Here is a 14,911-nt window from a genome sequence, read left to right as displayed (position 1 = left end):
CAGCCCTGCGTAGGGACTGCGTACTTTTTCCCTTAAGCTCCGCCTACTTCCGCATGCGTCCTGTGTCGTCCTGCTTACCTATCTTTAACATTGGGTACGCAAGGACAGGCGGATGCGTACGAATGCTGTGTTTTGACATGCGGACGAACGCAAGAAAATGCAACATGTTACGCTCGGCGGCACGTCAAAACGCTGCATGCGGACGCATCTGCATACAACCGCATGTCTCTGCGTTCCCAATGTTAAAGATAGGTACGCAGGACGCATGCGGTAGTAGGCGGAGTTTAAGGGAAATACGCAGCCCTGCGCAGGGCTGCCCAACACAAGTGTGAACCCAGCCTTAGATGGCCAGAGGGATAAAGGAATGGGAGAAGAGATGTCAGAAAGAGGAGGGTGCAGCAGGCCAGGGAGTACTTTGAAGGGATAAGGCTAAGGAAGTGCATCCATGCACCTTTATTGAACTTGCGGTCTAATTAGCATATGAAGTCAATGTGTGATTTCTCTGCAACTGTCGATCAATTGTCTACAAAAGAGGCATTTTTATAACCTTTGTACACAGACTTACTCCATTACTAACCTCCCATCTGACAGGTGCCCTCAGGGGCAGATTATAATAGGGTCAATCTGGGCGGTAGCCCTGGGCCCAGTGGTGTGGGGGGGCCCTGGGCTACCGCTCAGATTGCCTGACGCCATCAGGGCATTACTGCCCTGACTGGCGTAGGGGCCCGGTGGGCAGAGGGGGCCCCTACCGGCGCTGCGGCAGTTAAACGCTATTGATGTGCGGGCGCGCACCCGCACGTCAATAGTTAACAGCCGACAGCCAATCGGAGGCTGGCAGCTGACATCAGCCGCAGCGCGCACATCGCCGGCGTCTGATGTCATTGTCAGTCGCCGGCGAGTGCACACTGCTGGAGGGAGCTTCGCCGCTGGAGCACGGACAGATGAGAACTTTTTTTTATTTTTTATTGCGAACGGCAATCCGGGGGGCCCGGGCCAGAATGGCACACTGGGGGCAATATGTTGGACACACTGGGGGCAATATGCTGGAGACACTGGGGGCAGGATGCTGGACACACTGGGGGCAATATGCTGGACAAACTGGGGCAATATGCTGGACACACTGGGGGCAATATGCTGGAGACACTGGGGGCAGGATGCTGGACACACTGGGGCAATATGCTGGACACACTGGGGGCAATATGCTGGAGACACTGGGGGCAATATGCTGGACACACTGGGGGCAATATGCTGGACACACTGGGGGCAATATGCTGGACACACTGGGGGCAATATGCTGGACACACTGGGGCAATATGCTGGACACACTGGGGGCAATATGCTGGAGACACTGGGGGCAGGATGCTGGACACACTGGGGGCAATATGCTGGACACACTGGGGCAATATGCTGGACACACGGGGCAATATGCTGGAGACACTGGGGGCAGGATGCTGGACACACTGGGGCAATATGCTGGACACACTGGGGGCAATATGCTGGAGACACTGGGGGCAATATGCTGAACACACTGGGGCAATATGCTGGACACACTGGGGGCAATATGCTGGACACACTGGGGCAATATGCTGGAGACACTGGGGGCAATATGCTGGACATACTGGGGGCAATATGCTGGAGACACTGGGGGCAATATGCTGGAGACACTGGGGGCAGGATGCTGGACACACTGGGGGCAATATGCTGGACACACTGGGGGCAATATGCTGGAGACACTGGGGGCAATATGCTGGACACACTGGGGGCAATATGCTGGACACACTGGGGGCAATATGCTGGAGACACTGGGGGCAATATGCTGAACACACTGGGGCAATATGCTGGACACACTGGGGGCAATATGCTGGACACACTGGGGCAATATGCTGGACACACTGGGGGCAATATGCTGAAGTCAATAAAGGAGACGTAGTGCTGTAACAATCAATACTGCCTTTTCAGATCCCATTCCCAAATCATTTGACATATTTAATGCACACACCCTTTAAGATTCTGTAATTGCAGCTCCCACCATTTGGCTATAGGTATTGCACCTATGTATCACACAATAACCAACAAATAAATCATTCGTAGACACAGGAGTTCTCTTGGTTTATTCAACAATAAAAGTTCTGCAAAACATATATTGCATTTGAAGTAATGTTTTATATAATGGACATATCTTTACCAGTAAGTGCTATATCGGTTATTTCAGAGAATAAAAAAATATACGTTGATTCCTTAAATTGGAACTAAACCTATAAGAAAAGGTTGTGAACTGAGCTGGCATGTTCATCATCGAATACAGGAAAAGCTCTACAGATGCCCAAGCAACACATAAGAATTTCCATTCTGTATTCCTATGCAGTAGATTGGCTCCTAGCAGAGACAAGATACACAATAAAAATTGCTTTTTTTCACTGATTTACATATAGGGTCTTTGCTGTCCATAAGAGGTGACATCATGTTTCAGTCTGTTGGGTTTAGTTCCACTTTAAGTACATTGGATAAGTCAATGTAAATGTATAACAAATATCTACCTAGGACTAGCCAGTACAATGGAGCAGTATATCTTGTTCATTGATTGACATATGACTCCTGAGTGTTACTCACCTTATAACCACAGCAGCATCGGGATATATAAAAGCTGTATCTTTAGAGTTGGCTAACTGGAAATATGGCTTCTAGTTGATATTGATCAGCAGCGGTATTAACGATATTTATAGGTTATGCTGTTTTGCCTATGACTCCACCATATTCATAAAAGAACTCTCTGCACTTCTAGCATTATTACTTCCAGATATAAGTACTTGTCCACAATGTTTAATATCAGAAATTGGAATGACGCAAAGTCTCAGGCTTCTTTGCAAATATTAAAAGGATTGTTTGTTGTATACTGATGTATGTGAACACAATTTATGTTAATTGGGTTGTTCCCTTTCACAGGTAATTCTTTCATCATTATATTATTAAACAACAATCTACTCACCTTCCTGTGTCCACCATCGAGCTTCCACCACTGCCCTCCATGCCTTACATTGGCTGGAGTGCTGATGTCATGTCGGCAGCCAATCCGTGAGCTCAGAGGATCAGTGTTGGGCATTCCGTCTACACGGATTACTGATTATTAGCTTACTGATTGGCTACCGCACCGTCAAGGTGATGTCAGCGTTGCAACCAATGCCAGACACTGGGAGCAGAGACAAAGACTCACAGTGTATTTTATTTTTAAACAAAATGCAGTGAGTTACTAATTATATTTGAAAAAGAACAATCCCTTTAGCACATGATTTTCACATTATTGGCTGGTCATCTACCCTTCAAAAATTCAGATCGTAAAACTACAAACTTCTGCGGACTGTCTGGTTACTGACTTTAATGTCAATATCATCACCTAAAAACAATGTGCATCAGCAGCCATGGTTGACATACAACTGGTCTAACATCTGTAGACTTCATAGTAAGGATGAGCAATTTGATTCAGCTGCCCTGCTCCAACGCCCTCCATGAAAGCACAGTCTACTGATCACTCAATGAATGAGCAAAATACTCACTTGGATGAAATAATCTTTTATGCAGCATACAAGCTCATCATTCTCAGCAGTGCATCATCCTGTGTAAACAGGACTCTCACTGACAAGAGCAGTGGCAGCCTATGTGCACTGAACGATCTAATATAGATCCCACAGTGTTTGCGGTTTACTTTGGTCTGCTTACACAGGCATTCAAATGCCCTCCGTTAGGTAAAAGTTTACCGATTGTTGGCTTACACAGGCATTCAAATGCCCTCCGTTGGGTAAAAGTTTACCGATTGTTGGCTTACACAGGCATTCAAATGCCCTCCGTTAGGTAAAAGTTTACCGATTGTTGGCTTACACAGGCATTCAAATGCCCTCCGTTGGGTAAAAGTTTACCGATTGTTGGCTTACACAGCCATTCAAATGCCCTCCGTTGGGTAAATGTTTACCGATTGTTGGTCGTATCGTGCTGCCCCTCGGTCAATGTAAACAAACCGTATAGGTTGTTGGATATGCCATTGACTCTACAAGTGCTAAAGAATTTATTGTTATTGTGTTTTAGAGGAAAGAGATGATGCACAGAAGTGGAGATATGGCCAAGCTCATTCCTGGTCTTTCATGCCATGTACAAGTTTGAGTATCTTTTAGCTTTATAGTAAAAATTCCCTGTGAGTCTGTATCTGTGCAAGTTGATTAGACAAGTGTTGAGTAATATACAGAAGCCCCTGATAGTATTGTCCACATATTGGCCTTTCCTTGACATGTTGCAGTAGACTTTGTTTCCTGGCACCGACCAGCTCTATCATGGGTTAACAGTAGTGAGGAGCGAGCCTGCTCAGGTGTTATCCGAGTATCTTGGGCATGCTCTTGGGCATGCTCGGATAATATGGTCAAGTCCCTGCAGCTGCATGTTTTCCGGCTGTTAGGCAATCCTGGCATGTGTTCCAGCTATCTAACAGCAGCAAAAAATGCAGCCACGGAGACTCGAACATATTATTCGAGCACACTGAAGATACTCGAATAAAAAGAGAGCACATTCGCTCATCACTAGTGAACAGTTTATCTATTATAAATCCACTCTCATTAACTTAAACTTCCCGAATATTGCTATGCAATTGAAAGTATTTGTTCTATGTGCACTAATGTGTCATATTCCTATTACTGATTACCTGCTTCTCTTGGCCAAGCCAAACCACAGAACAATGCAGGATTTTGTCAACTCTCAACTGCTTATTAGGTGTAATAACAGCATTAGATTAAGGCATACATTATGAAACCTGTGCAAGTAACAAGATCTATGTGAATATGCTGCCTTAGGTCAGAAATATCCTTACATTACCTCTACCGCCGATAAATTAGAAACTAAATAAACAAAATCTTCACTTTTATGCTACGTCTCATTTTTAAGAGTCTATTTTGGATGAAAAGTTATTCACAGTGTCTAGTTTACACTGATTTCTGTGGGCAAAGCACACATCAGGTCTGGTTCCATTTGGCTGCTTACTACACTAGCTAGGAAATCAGCAAGCATTCATGTAATTACAGCATCTTTAGTGGTTGAGTAGAAATTGAGGCGTATTTAAATTAGGCACATTTTACATAACAACCTCCTCAGTGCAGTAAATGGTGTGCAAAGTATTACAAGGGTAGGTCTGATTCCTTCTCCTCTGACACGTCTTATGTAAAATACAATCAACTGGAATCACTAGAAGGCAAGAAAATAGATACATCACATTCCCTCTGTAAGCACACACGCATTAAAGGAACAAAAATCAAATCGGTTTTGGCCGTTATAAATGAAACATAAATGATAAAGCTTGCTCGAACAAAAGGCATCTGTGCACTTGTGGCTTGGATCTTATCTATCCTTGGATGTCAGCTTTTCAATTAGTTCCTGCAGAGGAGCTTGTTCTCTTCTGTCAATTAGGTTGAACTCCTGTGAATCGACAGAACAGTTTTACTATTAGTGTATGTCATTTTTGGAGTTTACAGAAAGGCAAGATGTTTGGTAGCTCTTAAGGTACCGTCACACTAAGCGACGCTGCAGCGATACCGACAACGATGTCGATCGCTGCAGCGTCGCTGTTTGGTCGCTGGAGAGCTGTCACACAGACAGCTCTCCAGTGACCAACGATGCCGGTAACCAGGGTAAACATCAGGTTACTAAGCGCAGGGCCGCGCTTAGTAACCCGATGTTTACCCTGGTTACCAGCGTAAAAGTAAAAAAAACCAAACACTACATACTTACCTTCCACTGTCTGTCCCCGGCGCTGTGCTTCTCTGCACTGACTGTGAGCACAGCGGCCAGAAAGCAGAGCGGTGACGTCACCGCTCTGCTTTCCGGCCGCTGTGCTCACAGCCAGTACAGAGAAGCACAGCGGGGGACAGACAGCGGAAGGTAGGTATGTAGTGTTTGTTTTTTTTTACTTTTACGCTGGTAACCAGGGTAAACATCAGGTTACTAAGCACGCCCCTGCGCTTAGTAACCCTATGTTTACCCTGGTTACCAGTGAAGACATCACTGAATCAGCATCACACACGCCGATTCAGCGATGTCTGCAGGAGGTCCAGCGACGAAATAAAGTTCTGGACTTTCTGCAGCGACCAACGACATCACAGCAGGATCCTGATCGCTGCTGCGTGTCAAACTGAACGATATCACTAGCCAGGACGCTGCAACGTCACGGATCGCTAGCAATATCGTTCAGTGTGACGGTACCTTTACTCAACTTCCATCTGTGAAGCCAAATATGATGCCCCTCACATTTCCTCTTTTATTTCTTATTTTAACGGAACAGAAAATGTTTTTGGTTTTTTTTTCAGATCACAGTCTGAACTTAGAGTCATGGCCGAAAGTGTTTGCAACCTTTAAATTGTTCCAGAAAATAAAATATTTCTCCCAGAAAATGTTTGCAAATAAACGTGTGTGTATAACAAAATATGTGTATTTCCTTTGTTTGCATTTGAACAACACTAAAAAAAGACAAAATGTGACAGAATTTCACATAAAACCTCAAAATTGGATAAAATTGTTGGCACACTCAACCTAATATTTGGTTGCACACCCTTTGGAATAATGACTGCAATCAATCACTTCCTATAACCATCAACAAGCTTCTTACACCTCTGAACTAGAATTTTTGTCCACTGTTCTTCTGCAAACTGCTCCGGGTCTCTCATATTTAAAGAGGGCATTCTCCCAACATCAATTTTAAGATCTCTCCACAAGTGTTCAATGAAGTTTAAATCCAAACCTATTGCTGGCCCCTCAGAACTCTTCAGCGCTAAGTTTCCATCCATTTCTGGATGCTTCTTGAAGTATGTTTGGGGTCATTGTCCTGCTGGAAGATCCATGACCTAGAATGCAAACCCAGCTTTCTGACACTGAGCACTACATTGTGACGCAAAATCCTTTGGTAATTTTCAGATTTCATGATGCCTTGCACACAGTCAAGGCACCCAGTGCCAAAGGCAGCAAAACCACCCCAAAACATCTTGAAATCTCCACCATATTTTACTGTAGGTACTCTGTTCTTTTCTTTGTAAGCTTTATTCCATTTTCGATAAACAATAAAATGATGTGCTTTATCAAAAAGTTCTATCGTGGCCTCATCTGTTCACAAGATGCTTTCCCAGAAGGATTTTGGCAAACTTCAGTCTAGGTTTTTTAGCAGTGGGGTCCTAATGGGTCTTATGCCCTATTTCATTCAAATGTTGATGGATACTTTGCGATAATACTGATGCACTTTGAGCCTGCAGGAATTTGATTGGGGCTGCTTATCCACCATCCAGACTACCCTTCCTTTGCAACCTTTCATCAATTTTTTTTGCCATCCAGGGAGACTAGCTACCATGGGTTGTAAACATCCTGATTTATGTTGCATACTGTGGAAAAAGGATCATCAAGATCTCTGGAGATGGTCTTTTAAATTTCAGATTCTTGATATTGTTCAACAATTTGGGTTCTTAAGTCTTCGGACACTTCTCTTCTCCTCTTTCTGTTCTCAATGCTTAGTGTGGCACACACAGACACACAATGCAAATATTGAGTCAACTTCTTCCCTTTTTATCTGGTTTAAGGTGTGATTTTCATATTGCCTGCACCTGTTACTTGCCACAGGTGAATTTGAATGAGCGTCACATGCTTGAAACAAAAGTTCATTATCCACAATTTTGGAAAGGTACCAACAATTTTGTCTAGACCAGTTTGGGGGTTTTATGTGAAATTGTGTACAGTTTGCCTTTTTTTCTCAGTTTTTTTGTGTTGTTCCAATACACACAAAAAAAAACAAATAAACATGTGTATAACAAAACATGTGTAACTGCAATAATTTTATTGGAGAAATACTTCATTTTCAGAAGTCTCAATATCTTCACATTTAGGATTACAATAACACCTTTATATACAAAACAAAGTGTCCAACAATCACAATTGGTGAAATCCGCCTTTCCTTTCAAAATAATCTTTGCACATGATCAATAGAAAAAATAGTGTCAGAGTCAATCTATTGCTGCTAGTGTACATTTGAATTTCCTAATAGAATGGCAAGTGTGAAAATGTAAAGATTAAGGCTATGTGCACACGTCCGGAATTGCCGCGGAAATTTCCGCGGCAATTCCGGAACTCCCTGCCACGGGAAATACGCATACGGAATTGGCATGCGTATTCCTGCTTACCACTAGCGTTATGCAAGTGTAATTAGCTAGCAGAATGCTAGCGTTTTCCAAGCGATCTGTGGTAGCATCGCTTGGAAAATTGTTTGACAGCTTGGTCACACTTGTCAAACATAGTGTTTGACAAGTGTGACCAACTTTTACTATTGATGCTGCCCATGCAGCATCAAGAGTAAAAGATAGAATGTTAAAAATAAAAAAAATGGTTATTCTCACCTTCCGACGGCCCCCAATCTCCTCAGCGGTGCACGTGGCGGCTTCCGTACCCAGGGATGCTTTGCGCGAAGGACCTTTGTGACATCACAGTCACGTGACCGCAACGTCATCCCAGGTCCTTCGTGCAATGCATCCCTGGGAAAGTTCACCGCTGAGAGACGGGAGGACTCCGGGGGCCATAGGAAGGTAAGTATATCACTATTTTTTATTTTAATTCTTTTTTTTTTAACAGGGATATGGTGCCAAGTCCATGGAGGAGAGTCTTCTCTCCTCCACCTTGGGTACCAACCGCACATGATCCACTTACTTCCCGCATGGTGGGCATAGCCCCATGCGGAAAGTAAGCGGATCAATGCATTCCTATGTGTGCGGAATCGCCGCAATTCCGCAAAATTAATGAACATGCTGCGTTTTTTTCCGGAATGCAATTCCGCTCCGGATAAAAATGCAGCATGTGCACAATGCGGAATGCATTCTAATAATAGGATGCTTAATGTAAGTGGTTTTTTTAGCAGTTTTATCGCGTTTTTATAGCGGAAAACCGCCAAAAAAACTCGAAAAATCCTGAACGTGCGCACACAGCCTGACATTTGTTATATAGTTTGTGATATAAAAAAAGTACCAAAAGTTTTTAAAAATGCATTTAAACATCAAAACATGATCACAACAGTAGATAATTTTATGATTAGATATTTCCTTTAAAGCAAATCGATGACCAATCTTCAGGGTAGGTCATCATTATCAATTTGCTGCAGATCTGATACCCTTGCAGCCAGGGCCGGCATCAGCACACAGTGCACCCGGGCAAGTGCCGAGGTCCTGAGCAGGCGGGGAACCCACTCGCCGTCGAGGACACCGATGTACTATGGAGGCCCGGTGTCTGAGCCAGCTCCTGCGAGTGGGCCCCCCGCCGCTTGCTCAGGGCCCCGACACTTGCGATACTTACCTCTCTCTGTTCCTCCGCTCTGGCGTTTTCCGCGTCCTCTAACTGTGACGTTTCATGTCAGAGGGCACGATGACGTCACGTCTGTGCTGAAAGCCGGAAGACGCCGACGCTGAGGAGTCTGGAGCAGAGCAGTGGCCAGCGAGGAAAGGTGAGTATTTATTTTTTATGTTTGCAGCAATATATGGAGCCCATTATACACTGCAGTATCCTATATGGGGCCCATTATACACTTGAGCATTATATATGGGCCCATCATACACTGGAGCATCATATATGGGACCCATTATGCACTGGAGCATCATATATGGGCCCATCATGCACTGGAGCATCATATATGAGCCCATCATACACTGGAGCATCATATATGGAGCCCATCATACACTGGAGCATCATATGTAGCTCGTTATATATGGAGCATTATATAGGGCCCATTATATAAGGAGTATTATATGGGGCCCATTATATTGTATGGAGCAATATACAGTATGGTGCTCATTATACTGTATGGAGTATTATATGGGGTCCATTATTCTGTATGGAGCAATATATGGGGCTCATACTGTATGGAGCAATATATGGGACTCATTATTCTGTATGGAGCGCTATGTGGTGCCATTAATACTGTATGGAGCAATATATGGGGCTAATTATTCTGTATGGAGCAATATATGGGGACCATTATTCTGTATGGAGCAATATATGGGGCTCATTATTCTGTTTGAAGCACTATGTGGTGCCCATAATATTGTATGGAGCAATACATGGGTCTCATTATTCTGTATGGAGCAATATATGGTGGCCATTATTCTGTATGGAGCACTAAGTGGTACCCATAATACTGTATGGGGCTCATTATTCCATATAGAGCACTATATGATGCCCATAATATTTCATGGAGCAATATATGGGGTTCATTATTCTGTATGGAGCAATATATGTGGCCTATAATACTGTATGGAGCAATATATGGGGGCCATTATTCTGTACGGAGCACTATGTGGTGCCCGTAATACTGTATAGAGGACTATACTGTCTGGTTTCTGAGCTATTGATATCACTCATGTAATTTAAGTAGTAATTGAAATCTTTGGCATTGTGCTATACCGATATTTCTCTGCTGTATCGCTGCATCATGAATGTGTTAAAGAGGCCCATTGAGACTCTTTTGCCCGAGATCCACGAAAACCTGGAACTGGCCCTGCTTGCAGCTCAGCTCTCGTTTACTTCTGATTTGCAATACCAAGAATGGTCACTTTTAAGAAGAGTTGTACCTAGGGAGGCACAACCGGGAAATTTTCCCTGGGAGCTGGGTGTCTGGGGGAACCAAACAAGCCTCTGAACAGAGGTATTTTGACACATTATGAATGCAGTAAATTGTACCTTTTGCCCTGGATGAAGGAAAAACTAGCTACAGTTCTGCTATGGAACTGTCACGTTCTGGCTCTGTACATTGTGTACTTCTGGCCAGACTTGCTAACAGATGTTCAATATTAAAATCCTGGAAAATCCCTTTCAAGAAGGCCAAACTAAATATATGAAAGTCTCTTAAGTGTAGAAATACTGTTCTGTTCAAAAGTTTACATACCCCGGCAGAATTTTTGCTTTCTTGGCCTTTTTTCAGAGAATATGAATGATAACACCAAAACGTTTTTCTCCACTCATGGTTAGTGGTTGGGTGAACCCATTTATTCTCAAACTACTGTGGTTTATCTTTTTAAATCATAATGACAACCCAAAACATCTCAATGACCCTGAACAAAAGTTTACATATCCTAGAGATTTTGGCCTGATAACATGCACAGAAGTTGACACAAATGGGTTTGAATGGCTACTAAAGGTAATCTGTGACCTGTTTGCTTGTAATCAGTGTGTGTGCATAAAAGCTGAGTGAGTTTCTGGGATCCAGATAGACTCTTGCATCTTTCATCCAGCCACTGATGTTTCTGGATTGTGAGTCATGATGAAAGCAAAAGAATTGCCAATGGATCTATGGGAAAAGGTAGTTGAACTGTAGAAAACAGGAAAGGAATACAAAAATATATCCAAGGAATTGATTAACAAATGAAAAATCAGGGGCTCTGTAAAAAAAAAAAACCACGGTCAGGTAGACCAACAAGAATTTAATCCACAACTGTCAGGAAAATTTTTCGGGATGCAAAGAAAAACCCACAAATAACATCAGCTGAAATACAGGACTCTCTTAAAACTAGCGGTGTGGCTGTTTCAAGATGCACAATAAGGAGGCTCTTGAAGAAAAATGGGCTGCATGGTCGAGTCGCCCGACGAAAGCCATTTCTGCGCAAATGCCACAAAGTATCTCACATACAATACGCAAAACAGCACATATAGCATGGAGATGGATCGCTAATGTTTTGGAGATGTGTGAGCTACAAAGGCACAGGAGACTTGGTCAAAGTTTTAGGAAAGATGAATGCAGCATGTTATCAGGAAATACTGGAGGCAAATTTGCAATCATCAGTCTGGAAGCTGAGTATGGGATGTACCACCATGACAAGGATCCAAAACATAAAGCCAAGTCGACCTGTCATTGGCTGCAGCAGAACAAAGTGAAGGTTCTGGAGTGTCCCTCTCAGTCTCCTGACCTCAATATCGTTGAGCCCCTCTGGGGAGATCTCAAGCGCGCAGTTCATGCTAGACAGCTAAGCAATTTATAGGAACTGGAGGCTTTTTGCAAAGAAGGTTAGGAAGCTTTATCATTTGAGAAAATAAAGAACCTCATCCACAACTACCACAAAAGACTTCAAGCTGTCATTGATGTTCGAGGGGGCAATACACGGTATTAAGGAATGGGGTATGTGAACTTTTGATCAGGGTCATTTGGATGTTTTGGGTTGTCATTATGATTTAAAAAGAGAAAACACAGTAGTTTCACCATAAATGGCTTCACCCAAGCACTAATCATAAGTGGAGAAAACGTTTTGGTGTTAATCATTCATATTCTCAGAAAAAAGGCCAAGAAAGCAAAAATTGTGTCGGGTATGTAAACTTTTGAGCACAACTGTAATGTGAAAAATATTTTCTTTCTATGCTGAGATATAATTGCTTAAATTAAAGGAATTATCAGATTGAATAACGTGATTGCACATTGCAAGAAATTAGAGCCGCACTCACATCCATGTTTATCCAAGTCACCTGCTGTTCATCGAATTGCAGCAAGTTTCCATTCATGTGAATAGAACTAACTGCAGTTCCTTGCACAGACTGCTCACCTGGAGTGCCGCAGTTCAGTACTCAACCACCGTTGCAACCCCTTTATTCTCAGGATCGATAGGGGTCTCAACGGTCAGACCCTTACTGATCATAAAGTGATAGCATATCTAACAATATGTTGTTCAGACAGACTTTTCACTTCTTTGTCATTTCAATCCGCTTGTCTATTTGGGTCACATTAACTGCTCATATACTATTTTCATCAATATTTAAAGGTGTAAAACTATTTTTTTACTAACATCAAGACAGTCTTTCTTTAGCATCCTTTCACGATATATCACGCTATTCACATTATAAGATGGACATGCCCCAATTTCAGATTGAGATCGCATTCCTAAAAGATTCTGACAACAGCATGGAACGGTCTTCAATTCCTGTCCACTGGCCCACCAGAGAATCGGAGGATTCACCGTTGGGCCCAGGCACTGACATCTGCTGGCATACAGGGCAGACGGCTGCCTAGGTCCCTCGCCACCCCAAGGGCCCACAGCCAGTGGTGTAACAGCGGCACACCACAGCGCTGCTATGGGGCCTATGAGTCAGGGGGGCCCGCCCGGCACCAGCAAGCATCAGTGAAAGAAAGCAGGGGCTGGCTGCTGTGGCTAAAGCCTGTGCCCGCTGCTATAGAGGAATGATTATTGACTACTGCCCATGCCCATGGGCGTGGAGAGCAGTGAATAGTCATTTCAATTCAATAGCGAGCAGTGTTAGCCGCAGCCACCTGTTCCTGCAGCAGCTGTCTGCTATTAGGGCTGGTGCTAGGATCAGGCAGACTAGGGCCACAGCTCCCTCAGAGACCCCCCCACTAATAGCGGCATGCCACGCGGCCTCTATGGGGCCCGTAAGTCAGGGGGTGCGCCACATTCAACTGTATCGGCATCCAACACTCATGGTGACCTTTCATTGATTCAAATTAGCATCTACAGTGACTTGCAGAAGCATTCACCTACCTTGGCATTTTCCGTGTTTTGCTACCTCACAACCTGAAATTTCAATGTTTTTTTCCTTGAGGGTTTACATTAGCTTAGGTAAAGAACACGCTTACAACTGTGAACATTTGATTGTCCATTTTTGCATGAAGCAAACAACAAATAGGACAAAATGGCTGAAAACTTGAGTGCATAACCATTCACCCCCTTAAAGTCAGTACTTTGTAGAGCCTCCACTTACAGCTGCAAGTTGTTTTGGATAAGTCTCTATGAGCTTTGCCGTTGGGATCTTTGCCCATACCTCAAGGCAAAATTGCTCCAGCTCCTTCAAGTTAGATGGTCTCCTATGGTGAATAGCAAGCTTCGAGTCTGATCACATTATCTCAATTTGGGCATTGACTGGGCCACTCTAAAACATTCAGACGTTTCTCCTTAATCCACTCGAGTGTTGCTTTAGCAGTATGCTTTTGGTCATTGTCTTCTTGGAATGAGAACTTCTGTCCCAGTCTCAAATCTTTGACAGACTGAAACAGGTTTTTCTCAAGAATATTCCTACATTTTGCACCATCTATGGCTTATTGTGGTCGTAAGGCCAGATACTCCAGTCTCTGCTTGGGAACTCTGCAGCTCCTTCAGGGTTACCTTTTGGTCTCTGTGCTGCCTCTCTGATTAATGCCCTTCTTGCCCAGGCTGAGAGTTTTGGTGGGCGGCCCTCTCTTGGCAGGTTAGTTGTGGTAACATGTTCTTTCCATTTGATGATAACTGATTTGATGGTGCTCCATGCGATCATCAGAGATAGGGATATTTTTTTATAACCCAACCCTGACTTCTCAGAAACTTTGTCCCTGACTTGTTTGGAGAGCTTCTTGGTCTTCGTGTTGTTTGGTTAGTGGTGCCTCTTGTATGGTGCTGCAGCCCCTGTGGCCTTTCAGAAAAGTGTGTATACTGACAGACCATTTGACGCTTAGGTTGCACATAGGTGGGCTTCCTCTCACTAAGCATGTGACTTATGAAGGTAATTGCTTGCACCAGAAATGTTTAGGGGCTTCATAGCAAAAGGGATGAATACATACGCACAAGACAGTTTTTAGTTATTTTAATCCCACAAATGTAATTTATGCCTATATTTTTCTCATTTCAGTTCAGCAACAACTTACACTATTTAGTGCTGATGCATCACACACAAATCAGATTGCAAAAATATTTAAACACAGGTTGTAATGTAACAAAAAAGGAAAAAACCCAAGGGGGTGAATACTTTAGCAAGGCACTGTACATCAATATGTACATCCTAACTGGCTTATAGTTACGTGAACATTAATATGGTAGGTGATTTCACTCTGTAACATTTACCATCTCAATATAAACAGTAGCAGTAAAGGGCTTTTGATAAATCTCTT

General features: G+C 43.4%; 1 protein-coding gene across 2 annotated transcripts in view; it reads right to left on the bottom strand.

The window, feature by feature from the left end:
* Nucleotides 1-2,084: 2,084 nt before the first annotated feature.
* Nucleotides 2,085-14,911, bottom strand: part of MOB1B (MOB kinase activator 1B) — an 80,650-nt gene continuing 67,823 nt past the window's right edge. For both annotated transcript variants that reach the window (XM_069743411.1, XM_069743412.1), the window contains exon 6: nt 2,085-5,451. In XM_069743411.1, coding sequence (XP_069599512.1) covers nt 5,374-5,451 — 78 coding nt within the window. In that variant the 3' untranslated portion in view covers nt 2,085-5,373. The remainder of the gene's footprint in view (nt 5,452-14,911) is intronic.

Source organism: Ranitomeya imitator, chromosome 1 (genome assembly GCF_032444005.1).
Source record: "Ranitomeya imitator isolate aRanImi1 chromosome 1, aRanImi1.pri, whole genome shotgun sequence".
Lineage (NCBI taxonomy): Eukaryota > Metazoa > Chordata > Amphibia > Anura > Dendrobatidae > Ranitomeya > Ranitomeya imitator.
The sequence above is the reverse complement of the archived record's forward strand: the minus strand, read 5'-3'. Positions and strand labels throughout refer to the sequence as shown.